The 18,774-nt window shown below is 46.2% G+C and overlaps 1 protein-coding gene across 1 annotated transcript in view; it reads right to left on the reverse strand.

Moving 5' to 3' along the window:
* Window positions 1-18,774, reverse strand: part of LOC117517176 (actin-binding LIM protein 3-like) — a 276,212-nt gene that overhangs the window by 154,731 nt on the left and 102,707 nt on the right. The window contains exons 6-7 of the mRNA XM_034178105.1: window positions 14,097-14,190; window positions 13,570-13,657 (exon numbers count right to left, since the gene is read on the reverse strand). Of these exons, the coding sequence (XP_034033996.1) occupies window positions 13,570-13,657; window positions 14,097-14,190 (182 nt within the window). The remainder of the gene's footprint in view (window positions 1-13,569; window positions 13,658-14,096; window positions 14,191-18,774) is intronic.

Raw genomic sequence — 18,774 nt, forward strand, 5'->3', positions numbered from 1 at the left:
GCCCTCCAGGTGCCTTCTGGCAAACTCCAGGTGGGCTGCTATGTGCCTTTTACGAAAGAGTGGCTTCCATCTGGCCACTCTACAATACAGGCCTGATTGGTGGATTGCTGCAGAGATGGTTGTCCTTCTGGAAGGTTCTCCTCTCTCCACAGAGGAATGCTGGAGCTCTGACAGAGTGACCATTGGGTTCTCGGTCACCTCTGTGACTAAGGCCATGGAGTTGGAAATGTTGGGTTGGTAAGGTTGGACCTTACTTGTGTGAAGTGCCTTGAGGCAGCTTTGTTGTGATTTGGTGGTATATTAATGAAATAAATTAAAGTGAAATTAAGGCTCTTCTCCCCCCGATCATGAAGCACTGTGAATGCTTTCCGGATGCACTGTAAATATAACATGTTTCTCAAATATTTTGTAAATGTTGGTGAGAAATAAACACTTCTAAATCTAAAAATGTTGTTTTAAAACCAAATAACACATTTGAAGTGATTTATAAGACATGTTATGTTACGCATGTTAGTATGCACGTCCTGTCAAAGCGCATCAAGTGAGGTCAAAGGTGGTTTCTGGTAATTTCAAAGCCTGTGCGCTTCCTCCTGTAGATGGTGTTAAAAGGAAAATAAAATATTTTTTAATACAAATCCCCCCAGAAAAAAATATTTTCTCTTCATTAAAATGAGTTGTGATTTTGCAATGTGTTTCAAAAATAAACCTCCATTATGATGCTTGGATTTCAGCACAAACTAAATTTTGTCAGTTTTGTGAAATTTGAAAGGCTAGACAGCTTTAATCACACTTCTTGATGTAATGACCTTTGATCCAGTCATTTAGGAAATAACCCTGTTGTGTCTGATGATTTGCGGACGTTCATGCTGGCATAGAAGTAGAGAGATGGAATGCCAACTCCTGATCTCGGGGGCTGAGGTTGTGCCGCGCATGCGTGAGAGGAGTTTGGGTTCTTCACTTCTGGTCTTTTGCTCTGCAGCCAGCGCTTCATTCACAGGTATTATAAACTCCAATTTTCTGCTGGGAATTGATGATATCAAACACCGCAATATAAGGTTAAAGGTTTTGATCATTTAATCTGAATAATTTACCGAGCCTTACATTTTGTAGCTGCCCTGATTATTGCTCACAAAGTCACGCTGCTCTGAGAATAAAAATGCATCGTCGGTCCCATGCTGTTATTGCTGCAAAGGTTTGGACACAACTGATTAGGTTGAAAGATCAAAATATAACCCACGTATCCCACACGTCGGGAACTATTCAGCTAAAATATATCTTATATAAAATATAGATCTTGCAGTCGATTAGCAACAAGGCAAGTTTTAAAAGACAGTTAAAATTAAGTTTATTCAGTCAGCTAAGGGAAGAGAATCACGCCACCTTTTTATTTATTTTTATTTTTTACTACGATTTCTGGTCCAAATGTTAAGGTTATCATCTAGTCCATTATTTTCTTGTCCAAAATGTGGTGCTAAATTTGTTGTCTCTACAGGGATACAGTTGCTATTTATTTTAATTTACTGAGATCTTATTGTTCTCTGTTCAATTTATACTACTTTATTTTATTGGTATCCCAGTGTGAATTGTATATATATAAACTACACACGTATTGTTACTTACATTAATTGATGAGATTATAATGTCTTTGCAATCTTTACATGTTTAATCGAGCTCCTCAGTGTTGTTACATTGTAGCCTTACATGGACCACAATAGAAATAAGCGTTGGTTTTATTGTGTCATCTGTGTATCATTGATATATTCACATTTCTGTGTTTATATTGATTTTACAAAATTAACTCAATCAATTCTGTAAATACTGATGATTTTTGTTTTACTCTAAATACTATTTTATGTGAGGGTCAGGGCTGTCCACATTACCAGACTGAGAACTGCTCGACTCAGCATCCAAGAGTCAGCTGGTGGTCTCCTGACACCTGCGTCATCCTGTCAGCCGCCGTCTGGTAGGGTGCCGCCTGTGAGGCCTCGCAGTTGATCTCAAATATCCTGGACCTCTTCATGATGCAAGAACTAGTAGTGTGCACAGTTCAGAAACTACAAAACTTTCATGTCAATTTAAATCATGTAATATACAAACCCGCTGGGCTTGCTGGTGATTTTTCCACAGAGTTGGCAGCTTGATAGAAAGTGAAGGCAGGTGTCAGGTCCTTCAGGATGCCTCTCATATTTTCTTTGATTTGTGTGGACTAAAATAAATGATGCATGATTCATCGTATTGACTGTGTGATACCTCAGTGATATCAAAATAATTTATGACTGAAAATAAAATGTGAATTATTCTTAACAATGAGTTTTGTTGTTCAGCAAAAGAACATGGTTCTTCTGGAACAACATCAGGATCTCCAAGATTGATGCCAGGCAATGTTTCCTTGAAACCCTGGGAAAAAAAATAGAAATTGCTGCAGTGAAGCCTGCAACCTTCTGATATCGCACACATCTCTGCATGTTGCCGCTGGACTGACTAAAATCCCACCCAAATACACATATATATAAAAAATGTTCATGCCATTTATTTATGTTTGAGAGGTCATTCTCACATTTCTGAGGTGCAAATATGCAGCTATGACTCAAGAAATATTTTACTGTGATTATTTTATCTTGTTTGATTTTTATTGATTGACAATTTTATTATGCTGTTTGATGACTTTTACTGTGCTATTTATGAGTTTAATATGCTTATATTTATGAGTTTTACTATGATGCTTTTTTAAATGAGGAATGATGTGTACTTTTATTGTATTTTTTATACAGGTTTTATGAATAATTAATGATCACTGACCATGATTTTCTGCCACAGCTGCTGCCAGTCTGCATGCTCTTATCAATAATATTAGTAAGTTTTGTCCTGAATACGATTTAAAATAAACAAGAACTTCATTCAACCTACACTTTGAACATACTTCGAGGGGATAACTTGTTGAAGCCACGGCAGAAAACGCAAGAAAATATGCAGAAAGTGTCCTTTACAAGCGCAGCTGATGTTATTGCTGGCAGACGAACGGAAGTAAATTACCCCAGCTCTTGTGGCTGAGTGGCTGAAATCTTGGGGTCGCAAGCTCACAAAGAGAACTCAATGGAACAAGATCTTGAGTTGGCATTCCAGTCTCTCTACTTCTATATGATGCTGGTTATACGGATGCAAAATTGAGCTTTAAAAAGGAGTTTTACAGTAAAACGGATATTTGCGACCATATAACAGCATGAACGTCCGCAAATCATCAGACACAAGGGGGTTATTCCCATATTGTAATCCAATTTCATTGTTTGCCGGTTTATTTTTTTGTAGCTAATTTGGTCAGTGAGGCTTACCGTGAGGCAGCATCGCTCCAACAGTGGTCAGGGTGCGGAGTATTCCATCAAATGTGAAAATCCATCAAATTCATCAAATGTAAAAAGGTAATTCTGTATCAGAATCTACATCAATACTTTCAGCAGCGGCAGCAGTATGTGACTTTCTCTCACTCTCAGATAACAGAGCTAACATCTAGCAGCACGTGCAGCCAGTGTTGTGTTGAATTGTGCATCTTGTCGCATAAATCAACAGTTCCGTGTCCCAACAATATTGCGCATGCGTGCACATGCACAGTTGCACGGAGGACAGAATGACATTTGACAGGAATGACATCTTGTCAGAACACCAGTCAGGGCGTGGAGTAATACATCCAAATGTGAAACGGTCGAATATTTTGCCACCGTTACCCCAATATTATACAGTCTGAAATCTCACACGATTAACCAATCAGATTTAATTAGCATATCATTTTATAAACATGACAAAGACACTGCTTAGTGCCGTGAACAGGAACTTCACATTCACAGCATGCCAAGATGGAACTGAGGAACACTGCTCTTTGTGACATCAGCAGCAACAAATTTTTGTACCATCAGATTTTTTCAAATCTGAAATCACTTCAACTAAAACCATGTAGCAGCAGGCTTAGCGCTACATGATAGCACCTGATGCGCCCAAGCCCATTAAATCATCCTCTTCACCAGGTGTTCAGACACAAAGTCATCTTTGATTCCAGTGGCGGTGGCTTGATTTAGTTTCAAGTCACCATGCACGTGGCTTCAGATTCCAAAGCAGAATTTTGGAAATGGAGCATTTGTTTGCATAAAATTTTGAACATTCTACTATGATTTGACCATGCATGAGCAGACTACATAGTTACCATTTCCTTTTTCCTGTGTGTTTTAATCATGTTGAATGTTTTTATTGTTTAATGACCTTAACCCGCATCAGACCGGAAATCACTAAGAGCCCTTGAGCAACGTTCTTAATCCCCGACTTGCTGCTGGCGTGCACCTTAATAACATCAGTGTGTATGAATGGGTGAATGTGAGTCATCACTGTAAAGCATTTTCAGCAACTGCTACAGATGACAAACTGCTACAGATGAAAAGGTGACATCAGCTGATGCCAGCTGATGCATTGGAAAGCTCTAGTACATGCTCAAAACTCTGAGCAGACATCAGATGTGGAACTGGTTGTTTAGTCCTGAATTTGTTCGTAGGTTACCAGTGGACGTCCATTCTATGTTAAGACGCTTTCTCACATCAGCAGCATAAAAACCGTCACAGGAGAATTCCATCTTAACCATCACAATGCTAGCCCGTGTCCCAGAACCCTTTCTGTTTTCTTGCACAAGATCCTTTCAAAATAAGAGCACATTTCAACTTCTTCTTCTTTGTCTTTTGGCTGTTCCCGTTAGGGGTCGCCACAGCAGATCAATCGTTTCCATCTCACCCTGTCCTCTGTATCTTCCTCTGTCACACCAACCACCTGCATGTCCTCTCTCAGCACATCCATGAACCTCCTCTTTGGTCTCCCTCTTCTCCTCCTGCCTGGTGGCTCCATCCTCAGCATCCTTCTCCCTATATACCCTGGGTCCCTCCTCTGCACATGTCCAAACCATCTCAATCTCGCCTCTCTGACTTTGTCTCCAAACCGTCCCACCTGAGCTGTCCCTCTGATATGTTCATTCCTAATCTTGTCCATTCTTGTCACTCCCAAAGAGAATCTCAACATCTTCAGCTCTGCCACCTCCAGCTCTGCCTCCTGTCTTTTTGTTAGTGTCACTGTCTCTAAACCATACAACATAGCTGGTCTCACTACTGTTTTGTAAACTTTCCCCTTCACTCTTGCTGATATTCTTCGGTCACAAATCACTTCTGCCACCTTTCTCCACCCACTCCACCCTGCCTGCACTCTCTTCTTCACCTCTCTACCACACTCTCCATTACTTTGAACAGTTGACCCCAAATATTTAAACTCATCTACTTTCACCACTTCTACTCCTTGTAACTGCACTATTCCACTGGGCTCCCTCTCATTCACACACATGTACTCAGTCTTGCTTCTACTGACTTTCATTCCCCTTCTCTCCAAAGCATATCTCCACTTCTCCAGACTAGACTCAACTTGCTCTCTACTCTCACTACAGATCACAATGTCATCTGCAAACATCATAGTCCATGGGGACTCCTGTCTGATCTCATCTGTCAACCTGTCCATCACCACTGCAAACAAGAAAGGACTCAGAGCTGATCCTTGGTGTAATCCCACCTCCACCTTGAATGAGTCTGTCATTCCGGCTGCGCATCTCACCGCTGTCACACTATTCTTGTACATGTCCTGCACTACCCTAACATACTTCTCTGCCACTCCAGACTTCCTCATACAATGCCACAACTCTTCTCTTGGCACCCTATCATAAGCTTTTTCTAAGTCCACAAACACACAATGTAACTCTTTCTGTCCTTCTCTGTACTTTTCCAACAGTATTCTCAGAGCAAACATTGCATCTGTAGTGCTCTTTCTCGGCATGAAACCATATTGCTGCTCACAGATCTTCACCTGTTTTCTAAGCCTAGCTTCTACTACTCTTTCCCATAACTTCATGCTGTGGCTGATCAGCTTTATGCCTCTGTAGTTACTGCAGCTCTGCACATCACCCTTGTTCTTGAAAATAGGAACCAGCACACTTCGTCTCCACTCCTCAGGCATCCTCTCACTTTCCAAGATTTTATTAAACAATCTGGTTAGAAACTCTACTGCCATCTCTCCTAGACATTTCCATGCCTCCATTGGAATGTCATCTGGACCAACTGCCTTTCCACTCTTCATGCTCTTCATAGCAGCCCTCACTTCGTCCTTGCTAATCTCTTTTACTTCCTGATTTACTCTCACCACATCATCCAGCCTTTTCTCTCGCTCATTTTCTTTATTCATCAACTCTTCAAAATATTCCCTCCACCTTCTCAGCACACACTCCTCACTTGTCAGCACATTACCATGTGCATCTTTCACCACCCTAACCTGCTGCACATCCTTTCCAGCTCTGTCCCTTTGTCTGGCCAATCGGTACAAGTCCTTTTCTCTTTCCTTACTATTCAACTTCTTGTACAGCTCGCAATATGCCTTTTCCTTTGCTTTTGCCACTTCTCTTCTCGCCTTATGCCGCATCTCCTTGTACTCCTGTCTACTTTCTTCATCTCTCCGACTATCCCAAAACTTTTTCACCAACCTCTTTCTCCTTATGCTTTCCTGGACCTCTTCATTCCACCACCAAGTCTCCTTGTGTTCCTTCCACTGTCCAGATGTCATACCCAGTACTGCCCTAGCTGTCTCCCTCACCACATCTGCAGTACTTTTCCAGTTGTCCAAAATTGCTTCCCCTCCAACTAGTGCTTCTCTCACCTGCTCGCTAAATTTCACCTTCCTCCTTCAGCTTCCACCATCTGATCCTTTGTTGAGCTCTCACTCTCTTCTTCTTCTTTACCTCTAAAGTCATCCTACAAACAACCATCCTATGAGGTCTAGTGACACTCTCTCCTGCTACCACCTTACAGTCTGTGATTTCTTTTAGCTTGCTTCTCCTATAAAGAATGTAGTCCACCTGTGTGCACCTTCCTCCACTCTTATATGTTACCCTGTGCTCCTCCCTTTTCTTAAAGTAGGTATTCACCACAGCCATTTCCATCCTTTTTGCAAAATCAACTACCATCTGTCCTTCCCCATTCCTATCCTTGATACCATATCTAACCATTACTTCCTCATCACCTCTGTTCCCTTCACCAACATGCCCATTGAAGTCTGCTCCTATCACCACTCTTTCATGCTTGGGCACACTCTCCACCACCTCATCTAACACACTCCAGAAATCTTCTTTCTCCTTCATGTCACAACCTACCCGTGGGGCATATGCACTGATGATATTCATCATCACCCCTTCAATTTCCAACTTCACACTCATCACCCTGTCAGACACTCGCTTAACCTCCAACACACTTTTAACATACTCTTCCTTTAAAATGACCCCAACACCATTTCTCTTCCTGTCCTCACCATGGTACAACAACTTGTACCCACCGCCGATGCTCCTGCTCTTACTTCCCTTCCACTTGGTCTCTTGCACACACAATATGTCTACCTTTCTCCTCTCCATCATATCAGCCAGCTCTCTCCCTTTACCAGTCATACTACCAACATTCAAAGTCCCCACTCTCATTTCCACCCTTCTAGTTTTCTTCTTCTCCTGCTGTTTGTGGCAACGTTTTCCTCCTCTTCTTCGTCGTCTTCGCCCAGCAGTAGCCCAATTTCCACCGGCACCCTGTTGGGCAATAGCACCGGTGGCGGACGTTGTTAACCCGGGCCGCGACCGATCCGGTATGGGAATTCGATTCTGAGTCTGCATAGTTGGGTTGGCCTGTTTTACGCCGGATGCCCTTCCTGACACAACCCTCCTCATTTATCCGGGCTTGGGACCGGCACACATTTCAACATAAACTTCAATTCCACGACCAGCACACACTGATGGCGTTGTCACAGGTAAGGGTGGGCAAATTGAACCAACTTCCTTCACAAAAGGGGAATGCACTGTTGTGAAAGTGTAGGAACACGGACCCACAACAGGGGCGCAAATGAACGGACAATGAAGGAAGTCAAATAACAACACTTTACTGTTGTGAAAAAGCACAACCAAACACGGCGAATGTGAAATTTAACAGACAGTCAATTACAAGGGTGACGTGTGGGCAGGCTCGAAGATAAGAGACGTCCGTCCAAAGCAGAACCGGAACCACACGATTTCCTCCGCCACCGAACCCCGGGAATACTGGAGCCGCCAAGTCCCGAACACCCAGGTGGCCACTGCCTCCGCTTGTCGGATCTGGTACTGCTTGGTAGAGCGATATCTCGGCAGAGAAGTGGAGATGACGTCTTGCAGATATACCGCTGCGGATCAGATGATTGGTAACAGCTGTCGTGGGTGACAGCTGTCACCCCGGCTGCTCCTGTGAGATGGCAGCACCCTCTGGTGCCTGGAGCCCGCACTCCAGGCAGGGTGCCCTCTGGTGGTGGTGGGCCAGCAGTACCTCCTCTTCAGCGGCCCACACAACAGGACCCCCCCCCTCAACGGGCGCCTCCTGGCGCCCGACCAGGCTTGTCCGGGTGGCGGCGGTAGAAATCGGCCAGGAGGGCCGGGTCCAGGATGAAGCTCCTCTTCACCCAGGAGAGTTCTTCGGGGCCGTACCCCTCCCAGTCCACCAAATACTGGAAGCCCCGGCCCATCCTTCGGACATCCAAAAGTCGGCGCACAGTCCAAGCCGGCTCGCCATCGATGATCCGGGCAGGAGGTGGTGCCGGACCCGGAGTACAGAGGGGTGAAGTGTGATGTGGCTTAAGTCGGGACACATGGAAAACGGGATGGATCCGCAGTGAGGCCGGAAGCTGAAGCCTCACTGTGGCTGGACTGATGACCTTGAGGATCCTAAACGGACCGATATACCGATCCTGCAATTTAGGGGAGACCACTTGGAGGGGAATGTCCTTAGTTGACAACCACACTTCCTGCCCTGGCCGATACATAGGGGCCGGGGTCTGCCGACGGTCTGCATGGGCCTTCGTCCTCATCCGGGCCCTCAGCAAAGCAGAACGGGCGGCATGCCACACCCGACGGCACTTCCGCAGGTGGGCCTGGACCGAGGGCACACCGACCTCTCCCTCAACCACCGGAAACAAAGGAGGCTGGTACCCCAGACACACCTCGAAAGGGGAGAGGCCGGTGGCTGACGACACCTGGCTGTTATGGGCGTACTCGATCCAGGCCAAATGAGTACTCCAGGCCGCCGGGTGCGCGGCCGTCACGCAACGCAGGGCCTGTTCCACCTCCTGATTGGCCCGTTCTGCTTGCCCGTTGGTCTGGGGATGATACCCGGATGAGAGACTCACCGTGGCCCCCAGTTCCCGGCAGAAGCTCCTCCAGACTTGCGAGGAGAACTGGGGACCGCAATCAGAGACAATGTCTGTTGGAATCCCATGCAGCCGGACGACGTGGTGGACCAGGAGGTCCGCTGTCTCCTGGGCCGTCGGGAGCTTCGGGAGGGCCACGAAGTGGGCCGCCTTGGAGAATCGGTCCACTATCGTGAGGATGGTAGTGTTGCCCTGGGACGGCGGGAGGCCCGTGACAAAATCCAGGCCGATGTGGGACCAGGGGCGATGAGGCACGGGCAGCGGCTGGAGCAGTCCCGAAGCCCTGCGATGATCAGCCTTGCCCCTGGCGCAGGTGGTGCAGGCCTGGATATAATCCCGGACGTCGGCCTCTAGGGACGCCCACCAGAAGCGCTGCCGGACAACTGCCACGGTTCTTCGCACCTCTGGATGACAGGAGAGCTTGGAGCCGTGACAGAAGTCCAGGACTGCAGCCCTAGCCTCTGGTGGGACATAGAGTCTGTTCTTCGGCCCAGTTCCGGGGTCCGGGCTTCGTGCCAGTGCCACCCGGACGGTTCTCTCTACGTCCCAGGTGAGGGTGGCCACGATAGTGGACTCCGGGATGATGGGTTCCGGTGGATCCGACAACTCCGCTTTGACTTCATCTTCATGTACCCGGGACAAGGCATCCGATCTCTGGTTTTTGGTCCCGGGACGGTAGGTGATCCGGAAGTCAAAACGGCCGAAGAACAGTGACCAGCGGGCTTGCCTGGGGTTCAGCCACTTGGCGGTCCTGATATACTCCAGGTTCCGGTGGTCAGTGAAAACCGTGAATGGCACGGATGTTCCCTCCAACAGATGTCTCCACTCTTCAAGAGCCTCTTTCACCGCAAGGAGTTCTCGATTGCCGACGTCATAGTTCCGTTCGGCCGGGGTCAACCTGCGGGAAAAATAGGCACACGGGTGAAGGACCTTATCGGTCTTCCCGCTCTGGGAAAGCACAGCTCCTATCCCTGAGTCCGAGGCGTCCACTTCAACCACTAACTGGCGACTAGGATCGGGCTGCACCAGAACGGGTGCAGACGAGAAGCACCGTTTCAACTCCTTGAACGCGGCATCGCAACGATCCGACCAGGTGAAGGGGACTTTTGGTGAGGTCAGGGCTGTCAGGGGGCTAACTACCTGACTGTAGCCCTTAATGAACCTCCTGTAGAAATGAGCAAAGCCGAGGCACTGTTGCAGCTTCCTACGGCTGGTGGGTTGGGGCCAGTCTCTCACCGCCGCGACCTTGGCCGGATCAGGAGCGACGGAGTTAGGGGAGATGATAAACCCCAGGAAGGACAAAGAAGTGCGGTGGAACTCGCACTTCTCGCCCTTCACAAACAGCCTGTTCTCCAACAACCGCTGCAGGACCTGACGTACATGCCGGACATGAGTCTCAGGATCCGGAGAAAAGATGAGTATATCGTCCAGATATACGAAGACGAATCGGTGCAGGAAATCCCGCAAGACATCATTAACCAATGCTTGGAACGTCGCGGGGGCGTTTGTAAGACCGAACGGCATGACCAGGTACTCAAAATGACCTAAGGGGGTGTTAAATGCCGTCTTCCACTCGTCTCCCTTCCGGATCCAAACCAGGTGATACGCATTTCTAAGATCTAGTTTAGTGAACATTTGGGCTCCATGCAGGGGCGTGAATACTGAATCCAACAAGGGTAATGGGTATCGGTTACGAACCGTGATTTCGTTCAGCCCCCTGTAATCAATGCATGGACGTAGTCCGCCATCCTTTTTCCCCACAAAAAAGAAACCTGCACCCATCGGGGAGGTGGAATTCCGGATCAACCCGGCAGCTAGAGAGTCCCGGATGTAGGTCTCCATTTATTCGCGCTCAGGTCGTGAGAGGTTGTACAGCCTGCTGGACGGGAACTCAACGCCTGGAACCAAATCAATGGCACAATCGTACGGGCGGTGCGGGGGAAGGGTGAGCGCCAGATCCTTGCTGAACACGTCCACAAGGTCATGGTACTCCACCGGCACTGTCCCGAGATTGGGCGGGACTCCTCCTTAGCCTGGGAACCGGGAGGAACCGAGGAACCTAAACATACCCGATGGCAGGTCTCGCTCCACTGAACCACTACCCCGGACGGCCAATCGATCCGGGGATTGTGTTTTAACATCCAGGGGAACCCTAGAATCACGCGGGAGGTGGCAGGAGTCACAAAAAACTCGATCTCCTCCCAGTGGTTCCCTGACACCACCAGAGTTACTGGAGGTGTCTTATGTGTGATTAAAGGGAGTAGGGAGCCATCTAGTGCCCGTACTTGCACAGGTGAAGTAAGTGCCACCAGAGGGAGCCCTGCCTCCCTGGCCCATTTGCTGTCTAGCAAATTCCCTTCTGAGCCCGTGTCCACCAGTGCTGGGGCCTGAAGGGTTAAATCCTCATAAAGGATTGTAACCGGGAGTCGTGTGGCAATATGGGTGTGTCCCACGTGAATGTCTTGGCCCACCCCTAGTCCAGTTTCTAGGGGCGGGCGTTGGTTGTTTAACCGCTCGGGGCAGTCCCTCACTTGATGCTCTATCGAGCCACAAACAAAGCACGCTCCGCGGACCAGCCTCCTCTGTCTATCCGGTGGTTTAAATGTGGCCCTGCTCGTGTCCATAGCTTCATCAGCAGGGGGAGCTGTAACCACACGGAGCGTAGAGGCCGTGGAGCGTGGGGAGGGCGGAGCTCGGTTGGAACCGGAAGGGAGAGGGACGGCGCGTGCCCGGCCACGCCCTTCGTCTCGTTCCCGACGGCGTTCTTCTAACCGATTGTCTAATCGTATAACCAGATCAATAAGCCCGTCTAAATCCCGCGGTTCGTCCTTAGCCACCAGGAGCTCCTTCAGGACCAACGACAGTCCGTTTACGAAGGCGGCACGGAGGGCAGTGCTATTCCAGCCGGACCTCGCCGCCGCGATGCGGAAGTCGACTGCATAAGCAGCTGCGCTCCGGCGCCCCTGTCTCATTGACAGCAGCACGACTGAAGCGGTCTCTCCTCTATTTGGGTGATCGAACACTGTTCTGAACTCCCTCACAAACCCATCATATGTCTGAAGGAGCTGTGAATTTTGCTCCCAGAGCGCTGTAGCCCAAGCGCGTGCCTTACCGCGAAGCAGATTAATCACATAAGCTACCTTACTAGCATCAGTCGCGTACATGACGGGACGTTGTGCGAAGATGAGCGAACACTGCATAAGAAAGTCCGCGCACGTCTCCACACAACCTCCGTACGGCTCTGGAGGGCTTATGTATGCTTCAGGGGAAGGTGGGAGGGGTCGTTGAACGACCTGTGGAATGTCAACGTTGCGCACAGGATCGACAGGAGGGAGAGCCGCAGCAGCGCCCTGAGGGCGCGCTTCCACCTGAGCGGCGAGAGCCTCCACCCTGCGGTTAAGGAGGACGTTCTGCTCGGTCATTAGATCCAACCGAGCCGTAAAGGCGGTGAGGATTCGCTGCAACTCACCGATCATTCCTCCTGCAGACGCCTGTGTGCCCGTTTCTTCCATTGGCCGTTCAACAGCCGGTTGATGCCCCTCGGGGTCCATGACGCTGGCCGAGATATCCTGTTGTGAAAGTGTAGGAACACGGACCCACAACAGGGGCGCAAATGAATGGACAATGAAGGAAGTCAAATAACAACACTTTACTGTTGTGAAAAAGCACAACCAAACATGGCGAATGTGAAATTTAACAGTCAGTCAATTACAAGGGTGACGTGTGGGCAGGCTCGAAGATAAGAGACGTCCGTCCAAAGCAGAACCGGAACCACACGATTTCCTCCGCCACCGAACCCCGGGAATACTGGAGCCGCCAAGTCCCGACACCCAGGTGGCCACTGCCTCCGCTTGTCGGATCTGGTACTGCTTGGTAGAGCGATATCTCGGCAGAGAAGTGGAGATGATGTCTTGCAGATATACCGCTGCGGATCAGATGATTGGTAACAGCTGTCGTGGGTGACAGCTGTCACCCCGGCTGCTCCTGTGAGATGGCAGCGCCCTCTGGTGCCTGGAGCCCGCACTCCAGGCAGGGTGCCCTCTGGTGGTGGTGGGCCAGCAGTACCTCCTCTTCAGCGGCCCACACAACATGCACTGATGCTCAGTCAGCGGCGGTCCAGCACGATACGGTAGATTACTTTAAATTAAATAATAACTACAACTACTACTACTACTACTACTAATAATAATAATAAAATTTATTTAATTAGGAATTATTTCACATTTAAATCACCTGACAGCCTTAGTTTCTACGCTCATCTTGAGTAATGTGAGGATTTCACGCCCGCTGCCTCACCTGTTAGGTACATCTCCTCTCCCTCCAAGAACATCATATGACAGCGGACACACCTGGCACAGCTCGGGTGGTAGCGATTCCCTCCGGCCTGCAGCAGAGGGGGAACACAGGAGTGTGAAAGTGATGGATGGAACACAGAAACAAGTGAAAACAAATGACCAAATTGAGGAAGGAAGAGCAGAGTGGTGATAAGAAATAGAGGAAAACAACCAGAAATGAAGAATGGGAAGAGGTGAGAGATAAGAGGCAGGGGGGAAAAGGAACGAACAGACAAGGAAACAGGAGAGTTTTCTGGCATTGGTTTGTTTAAAGTAGCTTCGTCATTAGTCAACACTTCACTCATTTGAAGAGGGACAGCTGTGTTGTTTCACAGCTTTTAAAAGACCTGTGCACAAAAACTCACATTCTTGGATAAAATCATGCCCATATTCTGTCTCTTTTCCCATCTGTCTTGTGCATGAATTATTACAGGCGCAAATAAACAGAAGTGTATGTACAACTGTATGTGAACATGTAGAGAAACTCACCTCTAACACTCTGCCGCTGATGTACCTGTTGCAGCTCTCACACTTGATCCCAAACTGAGTGTGGTAGTCGGACTCACAGTACGGTATCCCATCCCTGACAGGAACACACACACACACACACACACACACACACACACACACACACACACACACACACACACACACACACACACACTCCTGGCTTTGTGCAACTCCTACACCACTGATTATGCTGCAACACATGCATGAGTCAAGCTGCAAGGATAAATTAAAAAATAAACAAAATAGCCTGAAAATATTCACAGATTTCATTAAAATCTCAATATGAAGCTCAATCAATGATAATTTAAGTGCAGCTATTGTGGTATTAATAGCGTGTAAATTGTGTGCACTTTCTATGGTATAAATTATGGGTGTTGCAGAATTTCCATGACTTGCTCAAACAAAAAAACAAACATTGTCTGTAACGTCTTCCAGGGCAATGGCACTTCCATTATTGTTTGTCAACCAACAACTCCTAAAAGAAAATAATGTCACCGCAAGGAACAGGGGCGGATTCCTTCAACCTGGGCTGAAGGCAAAATTTTTCATCCCAAAAAATATGATACACAACACACTTAACACCACAAACATTAACGGTAATAAACAGAACATTTACAATTTTGCACAAAATAATAAATACAGGTCTGGTCAAAATTATTGGCAGCCCTGAATTTTAAGTACAGAATTTAAAATCTGCCCAGCAATAAATAAACATAAAGCAATTTTGTATAATCAGAATATTTGTCAAAATGTCCAAAGTTATTGAATAACAACAACAACAAAAAATGCTTTCATATTGTGAAATAAAAAATACAAACCATAATTGGCACACTTTGATGAATTTATAGTAAAACACCACTTTCACAACTATTTTTTCTCCTGGTTCACATTGTGGTTTGCTGATCTCTATGTCACTATCACTTTCCGTAATATCTCATACATGTTATATTTTTCTAGTTTTATTTTCTGGTGTGTACTCGTATTTATATCTCCTCTATGTTGTTTTTCTCATCGTGCTGTTATTTTGATGATCCTGCTCCTTGTGCATGTTGTTGGTTTTACTTCCTGGGCACTCAGGTTTTGGGTTTCATGTGCATGCTGATTTCATGATTAATTGACTTATACAGCATTTAGCATCACAATTCCCTCACTCCAGTGTCAGATTGTCTCATTTGTTTAACACCATTTTTCATGTTTTGTGTCGTGTTCTAATTTCCAATTATCAACCCCAAGCCTGCCTGTTTCTTCTGAGCTTAGCCTGCCATCTTTCTGACTTCCTATGTGGTATGTTTGATTCCTGCTTATTGACCCTTTATGAAATTACAGGATTCTCCTTTCACTGCTGCCCTCAAGGACACTGTTGCTGACTGAACTGATAAACTGTGCACTTGCCCAGATACTTTGAAATACAAATTGCCAACTGTAGCTGTAAATAAACACTGTTTAAACTTCCATTGGTGTTGTTTTCTGCTCAGGGGTCTCCAGTTGTACAACAGCCATTACAAGTTTTCTTTAGACCAGCCGTTCTCAAACATGGTCCTCAAATCCCACCACCCTACACATTTTCCATCACTCCCTGCTCTGCCACAAGTGAATTAGCTCATTCAGGTGCCTGCTTGTTCTTGATTGGTTTCATACCTGAATGAACTAATCAGCTTGCGACAGAGCAGGGAGAGATAGAAAATGTGAAGGTTAGGTGTTACTTAAGGACCGACTTGAGAAGACTGACTTTAGAGAAGGTTTAAAAACCCCTCACATATACCGGACAGAGCAATCTGGACATGCCCAGTAACAGAGGTACAAAATGAAGTTCAGCGCTGACACTCGCCGATTTAAGGAAAATAGTAACATATTTCTTTGATTAAAAGACCGGCATTTACTTTTTAAAAATTGTGCTCAGACCTGGCACCTAAACGAGGCTGGTGATTTTTAACAAAATGCTGGTGTTAGGTTTCATACATATCCCTGGGTGTGATGAACCAAACCGCTTTAGATCAGAGGCCTTTGTGTGGCTGCAAACCCACGCACCTGCTAAATGACAGAGACAGCAAAAGGGCTGTGACTGGTCACTTTTCCGCTTTCACTCCTTCCTCTCCCATCATATTTTAATAGTTTTTGCAGTGTGCATGCCAATTACATTTCAATCATGGATCAAATATGTTTGGCAGAAAAGTCCACAAATGACCTGCAATTCATGGAGGAAAATTACATGTACCATACTGTTGGTTTGGAGGCTGATGATTGTATAAAGAAGTGATGTGCATTGAGGGACATATTTATCCAGAAAAGCCACTGATCCTGTGGTAAATTGCATTAAGACGCAATAGAGAACTTTCAAAGGGTCATATGCACGTCTACGTCATTGCATGGCCACAGAGCTGGAGAAGCATAAATCAGGCTTCAGGATTTTAGGTACCACTCCGCAGCGGACTTAGAGAAAAGAGTGGCTTGACAAAATATAATCTTTTTAATGCACATAATGCCTGGTGCTTATTTAAGGCAGGCATTTATTTTTTTCTGACAAAGTGTTGAACCGGCCATTAAATGAGGCAAGTGCCAATTCAAGGTCAGATTTTTAATCAAGGAAATATGTAAGCCTGTTCTTTGCTTATCACACCACACAGACAAAATACAGTTTTGATATGACACATACGGTTTCAGATAAACAACGCGAGCAGTCAACGCATATAAATGTCAAATGCAACACTTTAAACCAATCACATAGCTCTACTGATCCACACATAGTGTGAAGGCCCGCCCATCTGGGTGCGGGTTGAGAACAGGCTTAAAATGTTGGTCGAGCACTGTGTCAGGGCGGTTTTGCAAAGCATCTCTTGTGGAAGGGTGTAACAGGACGTCCAGCGCTGTTGCAGCAACTCTCTGTTCAGTGAAGGTATCTTTTTAATACAACATCTAATTTTGAATTTTTTGAGTCTTTGAGTTTGCTCACCACATTAAAGTGCCGGGAGGGGATCAATCAATCAATCAACTTTTTTCTTATATAGCGCCAAATCACAACAAACAGTTGCCCCAAGGCGCTCCATATTGCAAGGCAAGGCCATACAATAATTATGAAAAACCCCAACGGTCAAAACGACCCCCTATGAGCAAGCACTTGGCCACAGTGGGAAGGAAAAACTCCCTTTTAACAGGAAGAAACCTCCAGCAGAACCAGGCTCAGGGAGGGGCAGTCTTCTGCTGAGACTGGTTGGGGCTGAGGGAAAAAACCAGGAAAAAGACATGCCGAGAAGGGGGGCAGAGATCGATCACTAATGATTAAATGCAGAGTGAGGCATACGGAGCAAAAAGAGAAAGAAACAGTGCATCATGGGAACCCCCCCACAGTCTACGTCTAAAGCAACATAACCAAGGGATGGTCCAGGGTCACCCGATCCAGCCCTAACTATAAGCCTTAGCGAAAAGGAAAGTTTTAAGGCTAATCTTAAAAGTAGAGAGGGTATCTGTCTCCCTGATCTGAATTGGGAGCTGGTTCCACAGGAGAGGAGCCTGAAAGCTGAAGGCTCTGCCTCCCATTCTACTCTTACAAACCCTAGGAACTACAAGTAAGCCCGCAGTCTGAGAGCGAAGCGCTCTAAAGGGGTAATATGGTACTACGAGGTCCCTAAGATAAGATGGGACCTGATTATTCAAAACCTTATAAGTAAGAAGAAGAATTTTAAATTCTATTCTAGAATTAACAGGAAGCCAATGAAGAGAGGCCAACACGGGTGAGATATGCTCTCTCCTGCTAGTCCCCGTCAGTACTCTAGCTGCAGCATTCTGAACCAACTGAAGGCTTTTTAGGGAACTTTTAGGACAACCTGATAATAATGAATTACAATAGTCCAGCCTAGAGGAAATAAATGCATGAATTAGTTTTTCAGCATCACTCTGAGACAAGACCTTTCTGATTTTAGAGATATTGCGTAAATGCAAAAAGGCAGTCCTACATAATTGTTTAATATGCGCTTTGAATGACATATCCTGATCAAAAATAACTCCAAGATTTCTCACAGTATTACTAGAGATCAGGGAAATGCCATCCAGAGTAACGATCTGGTTAGACACCATGCTTCTAAGATTTGTGGGGCCAAGTACAATAACTTCAGTTTTATCCGAAGGCAAAAAATCCCCTACAAATAGATTTATACATATAACGGATTTCGATTATAACGGACAAAATTCACTGGCCCACCATCCATCCATTATATGCAAGTATATAATTGTGTATTGTTAATGTGTTGCTCTCTTTCAGGACTGCCTTTGCTGTTTTTAAACCTTTTCTTTAAAAAAAATGCTCTAATCTTGGTTTTCTGACTCTGCTTTCTTTTAAAAAACCTGAGGAAAAAGTACTGTCTAAGCAATTTGTGGCACTTCTATGAACTAACAACTTTTCATCATTCAGGTGAGGAATCATTTAGGTGAGGATTTAGGGATCATTAAGTTATGAAAATTACACAAACTGTGGCTGTGTGTTGTTGTTTGATGCGGATGCAGGCCCCAGTTCACTGCTACTTTTACTGGACCTGAGTTCAGCCTTTGGCACTATTGATCAATACATATTAATAGCCAGACTAGAAACACTTTTTGGTATTTCTGGACCGGTCCTCTTAAGGTCGAGATCACACTCATCAGAGAGGTCACAGTGTGTTTTCTG

The sequence above is a fragment of the Thalassophryne amazonica genome, chromosome 9, assembly GCF_902500255.1.
Source record: "Thalassophryne amazonica chromosome 9, fThaAma1.1, whole genome shotgun sequence".
In the NCBI taxonomy this organism is placed as follows: Eukaryota; Metazoa; Chordata; class Actinopteri; order Batrachoidiformes; family Batrachoididae; genus Thalassophryne; species Thalassophryne amazonica.